Raw genomic sequence first — 13326 nt, 5'->3', positions numbered from 1 at the left:
TCATGAAAAAAATTAGTACTCAGAGGTATTAGTTTCCAGTGCAAGAACATATGCTAAATACACTTTTTGAATTGCGTAAGCATAGTTATTAACTCTACGACTTCCACACCTAAACATATCAATATCACAAGCACATAAATTAATAATAAGCAATTGAAAGTAAGAAACTCTTGAATGTCAAACATTATTATTTTTAGACTTCATTTTTCTTAGACTTAAGATTCAATTATTGGTCATTGTCACATCAAAATAGTACTTATCGTTTAATGATAAATTTTTTACTTAAACACCAATTTTATTCATTTGACTTCAAATTTTGCTTGTATAATCCCTCAACAGTCACCACTTATTTGTGGGGTTTCCCCACCACATACTTACTCAAAAACTGCCAAAAAGAACTCAAAATTATTTAAATGAATTTGATCATTTCAATCATTCATATAATTTGGATCTGTATATATAATGCAACTTTGTGACTGCCCTTGCTATCTCTAACGAAAAAGTCTTCTTCTTGTTCTTCAAAATCAAAAGTTCTCCGTGAACTCTTTAATTTGACTAGTAATCTTGTCTCTTTTGTCTTGAATATTCATTGAAATCACAAAGTCTTGATTCGATTCAAAGTTTTAGAAGTATCTGTCTTTGTTTATATACAAAAACCCTCCAAGAATCTCACGTTTTCCAAAGAAAAAACAATAGAAATGCTTGAATTCAAGAGCTTCAAGAAGAAAATGTGGATGTTTTCCAATTAATCATCTTCTTTAAACACCTTGAAAGCTTGTACTTTTTTCGTAATGGAATATATCACCATAAGATCAAGAAGAAGAAGAATCTCTACCAACATCATCAAAGTCTGTAACAAGCCAAACTTCCCTGACCAAAAACTTTCTTTCTGGTTTGCTCCCACCATTCGCCCTCCTGGTCTCCTCTTCTTTTTCATTTTTCGGTCGTAAAACAACCCTGTAGTAACCTTTGTCAGAAACAAACTCACAATGGCTGCATATTCTTTTGATCAGAATTCTCCACTTGGGCAAGGTTTTGGTGGTTTTAGTAAGCTTTATGATCCATTTTTAGGTGGTTTTAATGGAGCTAATTTGCGCGGCGGATCGATTCCTCAGTCTTTGGTGTTGGATAGCGTAAGAGGCGAGCTTGTGAAGGCTCCTGCTAAAGTGGGAAAGAAGGAAGTATCTGAGGCTAAGGCTATGGTTGCTTTGAAAAATCATAGTGAAGCAGAGAGGAGGAGAAGAGAGAGGATCAATGCTCATCTTGATACACTCCGTGGTCTCGTACCTCCCAACGGAAAGGTTATTTCTTTTCCATGTAGGTTTATATGATTATATTAGTTAGTTTTTGCTATTGATGTGCTTAATTAATTATTTTAGCCCGTTGATTTGATCTTTGAACCTTTGACAAAATTTGTTTTATGACGATTTAGATGAAGCGGGGGTTGATGTGGATGCTTATAATTAGCTTGTAAGCATTCTTTGAATCGTAGAAATGCTTGCTGATGAATTTTGTATAAGATTTATTTTCTGTTGAGGAATATCACGTTTGGTTGCCTAGAATGTTAAGAGGAGAAAATAACACCAAGCTCACAATTTTCATTGTTTAAAGCTCATCACAAAACTTGAGGATTACTCGGCCTCCTTTTGTTTTTCAGAAAGCGAAAAATATGACTCGTTATACAGGTTGCTAACAACGAGATTTTGGGAACTTAAGAAACTACGTCTGCTATTATTCACATTGCTTAGTTAAATTGTGCCCTAGGATCTTTTCAATTTGCCTTTTTTGGTTGGTCTTCTGAATTCAAATTACAAGAATTTTTTAAGGGTAAAAAAAAATTAATAACAACTAGAATCATGCACTCTGATATTCCTGAGAAGCCTCATTTCCCTTACAGCTTCTTTAGCTCAGGATTATCGGAATACAATTTCCCTTTTGATTCCCAAAAGAAAATAAGAGTTTTGATTTGAGGATTTTTTTAATCGATTTTCTTCTTTTAATTCTTTTAATTTTTGGTTTTCTATCAGCTGGATGTTCATGATTCTGAATGAGTGAATTGGTTCTCTGTTTTGAAATCACTTGTCCAAGTTTGTCTATAGAAAATTCTTGGATTGAAATTTGTTAGAAGTTTGCAAAAATAAAGTGAAGGCGGTCGCTGCCAAGCTAAGGGCCGGGAAAAGGGGTAACAGTCGCAGGGATTTGTTGAAGAACCTGTTGTATGTTGATTAGAAACTAAAGTATTCAGCTATGCCGCCTTCAGCATTTCTTTATGTTATCATGTATAAAGAACTCCCAACTGGTGAAAGCTCAGAAGCAATCCTAATTTTTTTTTAAAAAAAAAAAAAAAAAAACCATTTGATAGAGTGAAAGTGAAAGGCACCTATATAGTTAATAAGGTTGAAAACTTTCATCCTAGCCAAGGTCAACCTAATTATTAACTAATTTGATGATCATATGGTGGTTAAACAACATATAAATTTATGGGATGACTTATGACCATACATTTGTTATATTGCTGTCAAAGCTTAATTGGTAGCAGACCATATATGATTTCGAATTGACAAGTGGTGATATTATATTGATTAACTCCTTTTGTGGGGCAACATGCCAGCTCTTCTGTTAGCTGTTATAGATGCTTATGAGGTGTATTTCTTGGCATATATTACTTGAGGCTTAAATGTCTGTTGCTCAACTTATCAATAGTTATCATGTTTGGCAGTTCAATCAAGGAACAAAAAAACTTCTGGGATCAGCAAATCTACATATATTTAAACTGAAATGATGATTTACTTATCTAAATAAAATAAGCTTAGGAGTCAACCTGGCAAGCTATGATGTAATAATCATAGTGACAGCTTGAGATCATTTATGTGGTCTGTTCTAACTGAGGTTTGGTTGTTGTTCATAGATGGACAAGGCCACCTTGCTTGCCGAAGTCATTCGCCAAGTAAAAGAACTGAAAACGAATGCAATTGAAGCTAGCAAAGGTTTTCTCATCCCAACGGACGCTGATGAAGTGAAAGTTGAACCATATAATGATGAGGAAGCCGGAGATGCAGACTTTCTATACAAGGCATCTATCTGCTGCGAGTACCGGCCTGAGCTAATGTCTGATCTAAGACAAGCTCTTGATGCCCTGCCGCTGAAGATGCTGAAGGCAGAAATATCAACATTGGGAGGCCGGTTGAAGAATGTCATTGTTTTTACCAGCTGCAAAGAAGGGAATGCTGAGGCATCCCAAACTCTTGCAAATGATGTTCAGCAGGCCCTGAATTCTGTGTTGGAGAAAGCTTCTCCCTCGCCGGAATACTCTCCGAGAACAACACTTCCAAACAAGAGGCAGAGGATCTCCTTTTTGGACTCCTCCAGCTCGTCTTCTCGAGAGCTTTAGATCCCTTGTTGGTGTTGATGGTGACAATGTGCACTGTCTATATGGAGATAGATACTGGCTTCTGTGCGGTCATGGACCTCTAAAAACCAAATCACTGTTCCTGTAATATATATAAATACATACTTTATTACATAAAGAGCTGATGACAAAGCTGCTTGTACCACAAAGGCCCTGCAATTGTGATCGTGTGGATGTATTTTTATGTATCAGACTATGAAAACTTAACAATAAAATTGTCGGAGCCAGTTGACATACAAGTCCCTTTTGCTTTCCCATTCTGATATTTAAATGGTTAAAAGCATCGTTTAGAGGAACAAATCCAAGGAACATAACTAAAATCATTTTCCCCAAAGGAAAAAAAAAGTGATTCCAACTCTAACATTTATTTTCTTATTTATTGAATTTTTACCTAATTTAGACGAACAGAATCCTTTAACCTTGAAAAAAATTATATATAAAAAAATTTATACATAGGTAGAGAATATCGAAAACTTTCTATCTACTTTATGTTATCCTTAAATAAATTGTAATACTACGACTAATAGTTTATAAGAAAATATCTCTAAAAAAAATGTAATGAAGAGAAAATATCTCTAAAAAAAATGTAATAAACTACATTTGAAACTTATTTTGACAATTTCTCAGACTAGAGAAATTTGACCGCATTTAGACTAAACACTAAGGTGGCGTTTGTTTTTTTGTCTGAAATTTGAATAGACCTGAATTAGTATGAATTCTAAATAGATCTAAATATCTGAATCTGAATAATATGTTTATTTTTTTCAACTTTAAAAGCTGAAAATATGTATTTTTACATTTGTATCCTTATTAAATTTGAATGTCAAATAAATAATATATTAAATACCACAATATTTTAACATTTATAAGTAAAAATATATTCAAGTGAATACATAATTATTTTATAATTTTAATATATAAAATACCATAAATTTCAAATTTTATCGTATATAATATAAGAAAAAAAACATGGATATTTTTATGTGAGGCAAATGTCTATGGGTGAGTTTTGGAATAGACATGAAAAATAAATTATAAAGCAGTGATATTTTTTGTATTAACAAATAATTGACTTAATTAAGATTTCTCCATTAAGTAAAAAGCTTAAAAATTTGGCTTATTTTATTAAGTTAAAATTATCAAAAAAATCTCATTAAATTATAAAAACAAACACCTTTAATTAACTTAATTAATTAAGTTAAATTATTTTAAGTCATTAAATTAAAAAACAAACGCTACCTAATATAGTAAATGCAATTTACCCAAAAAATGGAAGGACAAAATGCAAAATGGCAGTTGCTGACGTGGCAAGCTCTTGAAAGGCCGAAATAAAATAACCAAAACGGAAAAGGATTCGTCGTACAGAAGGAACCGTGCCGAACCCGACACGGTATCGTTTTCCCCAACGATATCCTTAAGTAATTTCTTGCCTCCGTTCATTAAACAACATAATAAGCTCACAAACATCACCTGGAAAACGAACGGTAATGGCCGCTAAACGAGAGAGCGGGAGCGGGGGCGGATCTATACTCCAATTCGCACCGTTTCAGAGCTCCGTCGACGAGGGTTTCTGGCACAGATTGTCTTCTCTTAAGCTCAACAAGCTCGGCATCGACGAGTCTCCCATTCCCATCACCGGTACTTTTTCTTCATCGATAATTATCACTATTGACTGCGTTATTTGATCATGATCCGTTTTACTATATAAGAAATTAATGAATTTTCTTTTTTTGGTTTTTTGTCTTATTCTCAATTCAGTCCAACTCATGATAGTAATATATTCTTTCGGTCCTTGTTTGACAACTTCTGCCATAACTGAATGTGAATCTTGCGAGCCTTTTGTTTCCAGATTTAGTGAAAAATTATTGTAATGCAAGGTTTTGAAGTGTTTTAACTAAAGTTATAACTGATAATGTTGCAGGGTTCTATGCTCCTTGCTCACACTTGCAAGTGTCAAATCATTTGTCTCTTCTTACGGAATCTTTACCATCTGATTCCGATGAGCAGTCATCTACGGCAGAAATCAGCCGTGGGAGTCGCAACAAATGCACTGTCCCAGGCACCCTCTGCAACTCAAACACACTGGAAAGTTTTTATGCCATTGACAAACAAAGCTTGCTCAAACAAGAAGCAAAGAAGGTAAACCATTCATAGGGTTTCTTCATCAATCAGATATGTGCTTCAGATAGTAACGTATGTACTCAGTAGTAGCAATTCACTTGATTTTGGAGAAGAGAGAGAGTGTGTGTGTGTGTCTCATAAGGATTGTGCTGTTTGTTGAAACTTAGATTTGGGAGGACATTCACTCCGGTAAAGCTGTAGAGGACAGTACAGTATTATCAAGGTTCCTGGTTATCTCGTTTGCAGACTTGAAGAAATGGAGCTTTCACTACTGGTTTGCTTTCCCTGCACTGGTGCTGGACCCTCCAGCAACCGTTGTTGATTTGAAGCCAGCTTCACTATGGTTTAGCTCTCAAGAGGTGATCACTAATCAGAATTGCGATTTTACCAGGAACAGGATAATCTATCTTTTCTGTTTGCTGTTTCAATGTTATGAATTTTCTGCTATGTGTAGGCAGAATCCGTGTCAGCAGCTTGTAGTGATTGGCGTAACTCAAGCTTAACAGCCGGTATTAGTTGTATTTGTGTATGTTTCTCTTTTTGTACTTTCAAAAGTCTTTTTTTGGGAAACCTTGATCATGTAAGTGTGCTGCAGATGTGCCATATTTTTTGCTCACTATTGCTCCAAATTCACGTGCTACTATTAGGCATCTGAAGGACTGGGAAGCCTGCGAAGGTGATGGTCAAAAGGTCTGTGCCAATAACTTCAATTTTTTTTTTTTGGTGGAAGTAAACTGGTTTGTGATTTTAGGAATGCTATTTTGATGAATTATTGGAGTAATTTATCAAAATGGGTATAGTTGATGCTTCTTTCTCAAGCAACTAGACATTATTTTTGCAGTTGCTATTTGGTTTTTATGATCCATGTCATCTTCAAAACCACCCCGGTTGGCCTCTTCGCAACTTCCTCGCACTTATTTTAACGAGATGGAAACTCAAGTCAGTTCTCTTTTTATGCTACAGAGAGAACCATGGTTTCACAGATCTGGGCTTGTCCCTTGTTGGTGAAGCATTGATTACAGTACCACAAGGTAAAGCAGAAAATATTGGGGAACTTCTATTTCTGATTGTTAGATTAGCCCTTTAGACAGTTTGAATTTTGGCAGTTGGTTGATTCTGCAAATATTTGCTTAGGATGGGGGGATCATCAATGTGTTCCCAATGCAGTGGGATGGGAATTTAACAAAGGGAGGAAAGTACCTAGGTGTATTAGCCTTGCTAAATCTATGGATCCAACTAGGTATGCTTTGTGCATTGTCCCTTTGTAATCTGTACTACTATCCCTTTTTTTCTTTTCTCCTGAGCATTTGTCAGTTACTTTTACAGGTTGGCCATATCTGCTGCAGATTTGAATTTAAAATTAATGAGATGGCGTCAGTTGCCATCTCTGAACCTAGACATCTTATCTTCTCGGAAGTGTCTTCTCCTAGGAGCAGGTACTCTTGGATGCCAGGTTGCTCGCATGCTTATGGTGAGTGTTGATAGAATGTAATTATAATCTTAGATTCTATCTCATTTGAAATTAAAGGTTTTGCATATTTCAGGCTTGGGGTGTCCGGAAAATTACATTACTTGACAATGGCAGAGTGGCAATGTCTAATCCATTGAGGCAGTCGCTTTATACATTGGATGACTGCCTCAATGGTGGTGATTTTAAAGCAATGGCAGCAGTGAAAAGCCTTGAGAGGATATTTCCAGCCGTGGTAATTGGTTTTGTCCTGTAGCCTTAGCATGCAAGGCTCGACCACCTAATTAAAATTCTTTTTTCATTCTCTGCATCTGTTTTGTTATTCATGTCAGGCGGCAGAAGGTGTTGTAATGGCTATACCAATGCCTGGGCATCCAGTGCCTTGTCAAGAAGAAGATAGTGTTCTTGATGACTGTAGACGCCTGACTGATTTGATTCTTTCTCATGATGCAATTTTCTTGTTAACTGATACAAGGGAAAGTCGATGGCTCCCCACACTTCTTTGTGCCAATACTAACAAGGTCTATATCCTTGAGCTTATATCCCGGCTTGGTAGAATTATTATGGCAGTTTCCACTAGCTTTTATTCATATTAAAGATATGGCATTCATCTGTTTGCAGATTACAATAACTGCAGCTCTTGGGTTTGACAGCTTCTTAGTTATGCGCCATGGACCTGGTCCTTTCAGCATTACCCATGATGTTAAAACTGAAGCTGTAAATGGTTTATCTGCTGATATGGATAACCTTTGCCTAAATAATAGAGATGGAGGGCAAAGATTGGGCTGTTACTTCTGCAATGATGTGGTTGCTCCAACTGATGTAATATCTTGAATTTAAAATTAAAAAATGACGCGTCACACTTGTTTTGCATCTATCAAGTTCAATAATAACTCTTATGCTACCCATGCAGTCAACTGCCAACCGCACTCTGGACCAACAATGTACTGTTACACGTCCGGGACTTGCTCCTATTGCTTCGGCTCTTGCTGTTGAACTGTTTGTTGGGGTCCTGCATCATCCTAAAGGGTAATTTCAAAAAGACTATGTGAAGGATCTGCCAACTGTGACATTTTCTGTGATTATGTCACAGTGATTAAGAGTTAAATAGAACTTCCACTTTCCTTTATTTTTGCGTTTGACATGGAATTTGGTGTCCAATTTCACATGGACAGGATATGTGCTGGGGCTGAGTTTGCTAACTCCATTGATAGTGGAAGCAGTGAACAACCTCTTGGCATTTTACCTCACCAGATTCGAGGTTCCCTTTCTCAGTTTTCTCAGATGACACTCGTTGGCCACTCCTCAAACAGTTGCACAGCTTGTTGCAGCACTGTGAGATCAGATAATTCAATCTTGTTTTATTTTCTTAATCAAGTTTTAAATGGGGTACTTTAATTCTTATCTTGACGGACTTTTCAGGTGGTATCCGAATATCGGAAAAGAGGAATGGAGTTCATACTACAAGCAATCAATCATCCTACCTATCTGGAGGATCTGACAGGACTAACAGAGTTGAAGAAATCAGCCAACTCTTTTCATGTGGACTGGGATTATGAATCAGACAATGAAGATGATTGTGTTGAAATCTGACTGGTTCCTTGCTTTAAATCCCATTTTCTGTACCATATCAAATGTACAAAACTAATTCAAATAAATGTCTAATTATAATTTATATATAGTGCTTTAGATTCCATTTTCCATAGCAATAACAATTGTTCAGGGACATTTTGTTTTTGACTTTTGTCCCAAGCAACACCTTTTAATAAAGAAAATATAATTTTAAATTGTTATCAACGTGTGTAGAGCCGGGGTCGATTTCCGGCTGGTGCGTAAAGCATGAAACATAGAAATTTCGACTCACCAATCTCGATTGCCACCCTACTTCGGCTCCCCCCCTTTTAACCGGAAACAACTTTGACAATTTCCATGATTCATAAGATTTTGAGCAAGACCTTATTTTTTACAAACTCAGGATCTATGGTGATTTATGAAAGCTACGCAAAGACTTAAAAGTTCATTTTCTACCTCCCTTTGCTTGATTCATAAGAATTTGAGCAAGACTATCTTTTTACAAATTCAGGAACTATCATGATTTATGAAAGTTATGCAAAGACTTAGAAGTCTTTGGAGTCCTTTTCTTTCTCCCTTTGCTTTTGAACTTGCAATGATGATATAATTGAAACAATCTGAGCGATAACGTTTCAACTTCGAACTAACATTAGGCAGGCTGCAGGCGGCAGGCGGCCCTATCAATCTTGGAAACATTTCTCTGTACAAACGCAATTTCCAACAACGAGTCAAACGTAAGCCTTGAAAACACAATCTTCACCAAGTCAAATAATCCAGAAATTCTTGTTAAGCTTCTCTTGGAAAAATTTGAGGCATGAAAAGCAACATTAATTGTACAACAAAAGTCTAGCGAAAAAGTCTTATGTTGTGGCTCGTGCAATTTTTTGGTCTCGAACGAGTCTCAAAACCATCATAGTCGATGTTGATGTTGTGCGGCTGACACAATCATCCAATAAATTTTGGTATCATTTGCTATTGTGATATTGTTGTTTGTGGACATTAACCACCCTTATCCCTCACTACTTCCACATAGTGGAATCTCCATTCGGATTTTCGAGTCACCCTCACGTGGCACTTCCATGGGGTTTTCCTACTAAAGAAAGCAAATTATCTTATAAATGTAGGATTAGCTTGCAAGAAAAAATTACACGGGATGGTCTTATTAGGACAATTTAATAAATATATGTAATGTGTTTCAAATAATTGTTCTCTCTTTGGCATGATTGGAGAACTTAATATATATATTTGTTGAGATATTATTGGATGAGAGTAGAGATGACATGGTACCTCTATCCCACGTGAGTATATTTATGCCTTTACTGACAAAATAATTTCATTTAGAAAAGAATTTTATTGGTGACAACCACTAGATGAAGGACGATAATTTGACAAAGGGGGAAAAAAAATCTAACAGCTAGTTATGGAGTTATTTCTTTTTGGAGTAACTTTAATAATTATTAGTTAAAAAGAAAAACCCAAAAGGCTTAAGCAATTTTTTTTTTTTTTTTGGGTCTAAAATCTGAGTGAATCTGAATTTTTTCAAAGTTTAAATGTGAATCTTTTTTAATATCTGAATGTAAATAGTATCTTGTTTGTTTGTATAAATAAAAAAAAGTCTCAAACATGATTAATTTAACATTTATGTTCTTATAAATAAAAAAAAAAAGAAATTAGATTTTATAGTTTAGGTAATAAATATATTTTATAGAGATATTTTTAAAATATAATATGTACTTTTTATTCGGATCATTTCTTATTCAGATAAAAATTACAAAAATTTATTTGAAAATCATACCTAAATTGAAAAAAAAATAAAAAAACATAAAATTAATAAAATTTCAGAGATTTGATGTTTAAAAAAAACCCTAAATAAGAAAAAGAAATAAAAGATTTTCTATATAGATAATAATTGACTTTCCAAACACTTACACGACGTTAGGCCTAGAAGTCGATGAAGGATGAATTGTGGTACACCTCATGGCTCATACAAGCACCTAATTATTCAAGCGTTCTCTCAATTTCGGGCTTCTTAATTAAACATTATATACACTTGAGTCCTGCCGCCACAATTACGGATTACCTATTTCACAAGCGGGCAATTTTGACATCTGCACATTTGAATACGGATACATTTGAACTTGCAGTGGAATATGACCTGGAACTGGAAATGCCATAGTGCAATTTTGCCCATCTTTTCAGCAAAATCAATTTTTTGTGGCGTGAAGTGGTGCATTAAGAATGATGGCTATGCCAATTGCCAAGTATATTCCTGACCAAGGCGGGCGGCCTACCCATGGTAACTGGCTACCTAGCTAATTTCATTTTCACAATTATTCCTAAGCCATAAATATGAATTGCCTATCGATTACTGGGTTTAAAGTTTTCTTCTCTTTTCTTCGTGTCACTAATGTGAAGTGATGAACCAAGGGGATTATCCCACGTGAAAAACAACGCGATCACACATGAATTGTTGGCCAGTAGATGATAAGGATAGTTAATCCTCCTGGTCATCTATGTTCTGTAAAATTCGGTAAGAATTTCGACCTTCACTGATTTCTTATGGAAAATTGTTGACACATTTGCTTTTTAGACATGAAAATGGCAACACATATGCTGTTTTTTCTTGTCGACGCCCACATTTATTATAATATTAATATGTAACCATGCAGTCAAGAAAACAAATCAATTAACATATTTATGCAATTAAGGAAAAAAAATCAATCGACATATATAATTTTTTTTTTTGGGGATCATTTATATTCTAATTAAATCAATCTTGATCCACCCTTCTTGCTGCAAAAATTTACGAGATCAACCGTGCATGTGAGAATATCAAAGCACTGAAACGGGTTTGATTTCCTCACTAACCAACACAGAAACAAGAAATAAATAAGTTAAGGACTGACCTAAACCCTTGGTCCGCTGCATGAGTGCCACGTGGTACGTAAGTCTTAAGCGAATATGGAAGGCTGACGCTCCCTGAATACCACATATCGCCATAATTGTAGCTAACAAAGATTAACATCAAGATCCACAGTTATTAATATAATTTACTTGAGCCTTAAAACGACTCATTAAATGATCAACCAAACGCACGCAGTTAGCGCCATGCCCAAAAAGCCAAGGACTTTAAAGGCTTAGTGGGAACGTCAACTCAACAAATGTCTTAAGGCTCTTAGCTGTTTGATTCTGCTATCCAAGAAACTACCCAATATAGAGTTGGTACTAAATAGGTCCCATTAAAACACACACAGACACACACACTATATATATATATATAGTAATGATACAGCCACAAACTCTTGTACAAACTGACGTAGCATTAATTCATTGGTTGAATGAAAATATAAATTAATAAAAACAAATCATGTGGGCCAAGTGATGTTTAATTCAACCAATCTTATCATACCACATCAGTTTGTACAAGAGTTTGTGGCTGTATCATTACTCATATATATATAATCTTGCGTTAATTTTATATATATGATCACTACTTCACTAATAATTTTAATCTTTTCTTAATATATTATTATTAGCTTAAGTAAATGGGATCTCGGTAATTAAATTCTTGGCAGGTTGGTAATATGCACATGCTGGCTAAAATGGAAGGAGAGATCTTGTGCTATGTGTACTAATTAAAAATCTGTCACCTTCTCTGACATTAATCGAGACAATACTGTTCCTTTGCATGTGCTTCATGCTCCCTCTTTGTTTTTGCTTTCGAAGTCTTCTTCTCTCTTGTCTTCATATCAATCCTTGCATATTCTCTCTAAAAGTCAAGCGCTTTTTCTTAGTTTGAATATTATTATTATTTTATATGTGTATAGAATAGAGAGACCACGTACGTTATTATCATACATAGTATAAAGTAACACAAGCCCCTTAAAACAGCATCTAAAATTTCAACATATATTACATGTCTCATTCTCAGACACAAAATATGTCTATTCCTTCATCTTCTTACATGAGACTCCAATTCTTTTCTCGTATCCGCCAGTTTATACAATCAAAATCGGCACGCAGGCGACAGAATGAACCCAATCACAATCATGAAAAATCAAGGACGTTAAAGAATATCAATAGCCAAGAAGAGAAGCAAGTTATTATAGAGGAGAAGAATCATGAGCAAAGCGATATTGAAGAAGATGATTGTGTGTTGTTGCAAAAATCAGTGAAGAGGCTTCACTTTGGAAGCTGGGAAGAAAAGGAGATGGCTGCCAAGGAAATTGAAAGACTTGCTAAAGAAGATGTCAAGATCAAAAAGTTGATGGCTGAGCTTGGTGTTATTCAGATGCTGGTCTCCATGGTCTCCACGGAGGTCATCGGTCGCCGCCGGGCCGCCATCAAGGCTTTGATCCAGCTTGCTAATGGAACATACACGTAAGTTCTTAATCCATATGCTGCTAATATTAGTTTTTTAATCTGTGAATTTTTTATTATACAATAAGATTTGGATTCATGGCATCTATAATATGAGTTTATTTAATTAATATAAATTTGTATATATAAAATGCATGGTGATTAATTTAATTTCAATTAATTTTAGGGATAATTTTGTCCTGCACCCAACTGTTTCAACATTTTTCACCACACACCCATATATTTCTAAAATACTCACTCCACACCCAATTCCTCTAATTTTACCTTTTATTCTAATCCCTACCTCTCAAATTTCAAAATTCATATCCTACATATTATTTAATCATCACAACTTCTCCCTATTTAATAATTTACCTCATAAAATTATTATTAATTA

The 13326-nt window shown here is 35.1% G+C and overlaps 3 protein-coding genes across 3 annotated transcripts in view; all 3 read left to right on the top strand.

Annotated features, from left to right (window-relative positions):
* The first annotated feature begins 437 nt into the window (after window positions 1–437).
* On the top strand, window positions 438–3631 carry LOC18052813 (transcription factor bHLH30). The gene is made up of 2 exons (XM_006449428.2): window positions 438–1301; window positions 2909–3631. Exons 1-2 carry the CDS (start codon window positions 990–992, stop codon window positions 3389–3391), a joined length of 795 nt encoding a protein of 264 aa, XP_006449491.1. The 5' UTR covers window positions 438–989; the 3' UTR covers window positions 3392–3631.
* A 1140-nt stretch (window positions 3632–4771) lies between these two features.
* LOC18052812 (ubiquitin-like modifier-activating enzyme atg7) lies at window positions 4772–8694 on the top strand. Its single transcript, XM_006449427.2, has 14 exons — window positions 4772–5047; window positions 5331–5548; window positions 5698–5889; window positions 5985–6039; window positions 6126–6220; window positions 6372–6561; window positions 6665–6770; window positions 6857–7001; window positions 7075–7233; window positions 7331–7519; window positions 7620–7820; window positions 7912–8027; window positions 8174–8333; window positions 8421–8694. The coding sequence occupies exons 1-14, from the start codon at window positions 4897–4899 to the stop codon at window positions 8589–8591; spliced, it is 2148 nt and encodes a 715-aa protein (XP_006449490.1). The 5' UTR covers window positions 4772–4896; the 3' UTR covers window positions 8592–8694.
* A 3680-nt stretch (window positions 8695–12374) lies between these two features.
* The window catches only part of LOC18052811, a 4649-nt gene continuing 3697 nt past the window's right edge, over window positions 12375–13326 (top strand). The window contains exon 1 of the mRNA XM_006449426.2: window positions 12375–12950. Coding sequence (XP_006449489.2) covers window positions 12487–12950 — 464 coding nt within the window. The 5' untranslated portion in view covers window positions 12375–12486. The remainder of the gene's footprint in view (window positions 12951–13326) is intronic.

This window comes from Citrus clementina, unplaced genomic scaffold, assembly GCF_000493195.1.
Source record: "Citrus clementina cultivar Clemenules unplaced genomic scaffold, Citrus_clementina_v1.0 scaffold_2, whole genome shotgun sequence".
Classification (NCBI taxonomy): Eukaryota; Viridiplantae; Streptophyta; class Magnoliopsida; order Sapindales; family Rutaceae; genus Citrus; species Citrus x clementina.
This window is presented reverse-complemented; position numbering and strand designations above follow the sequence as displayed.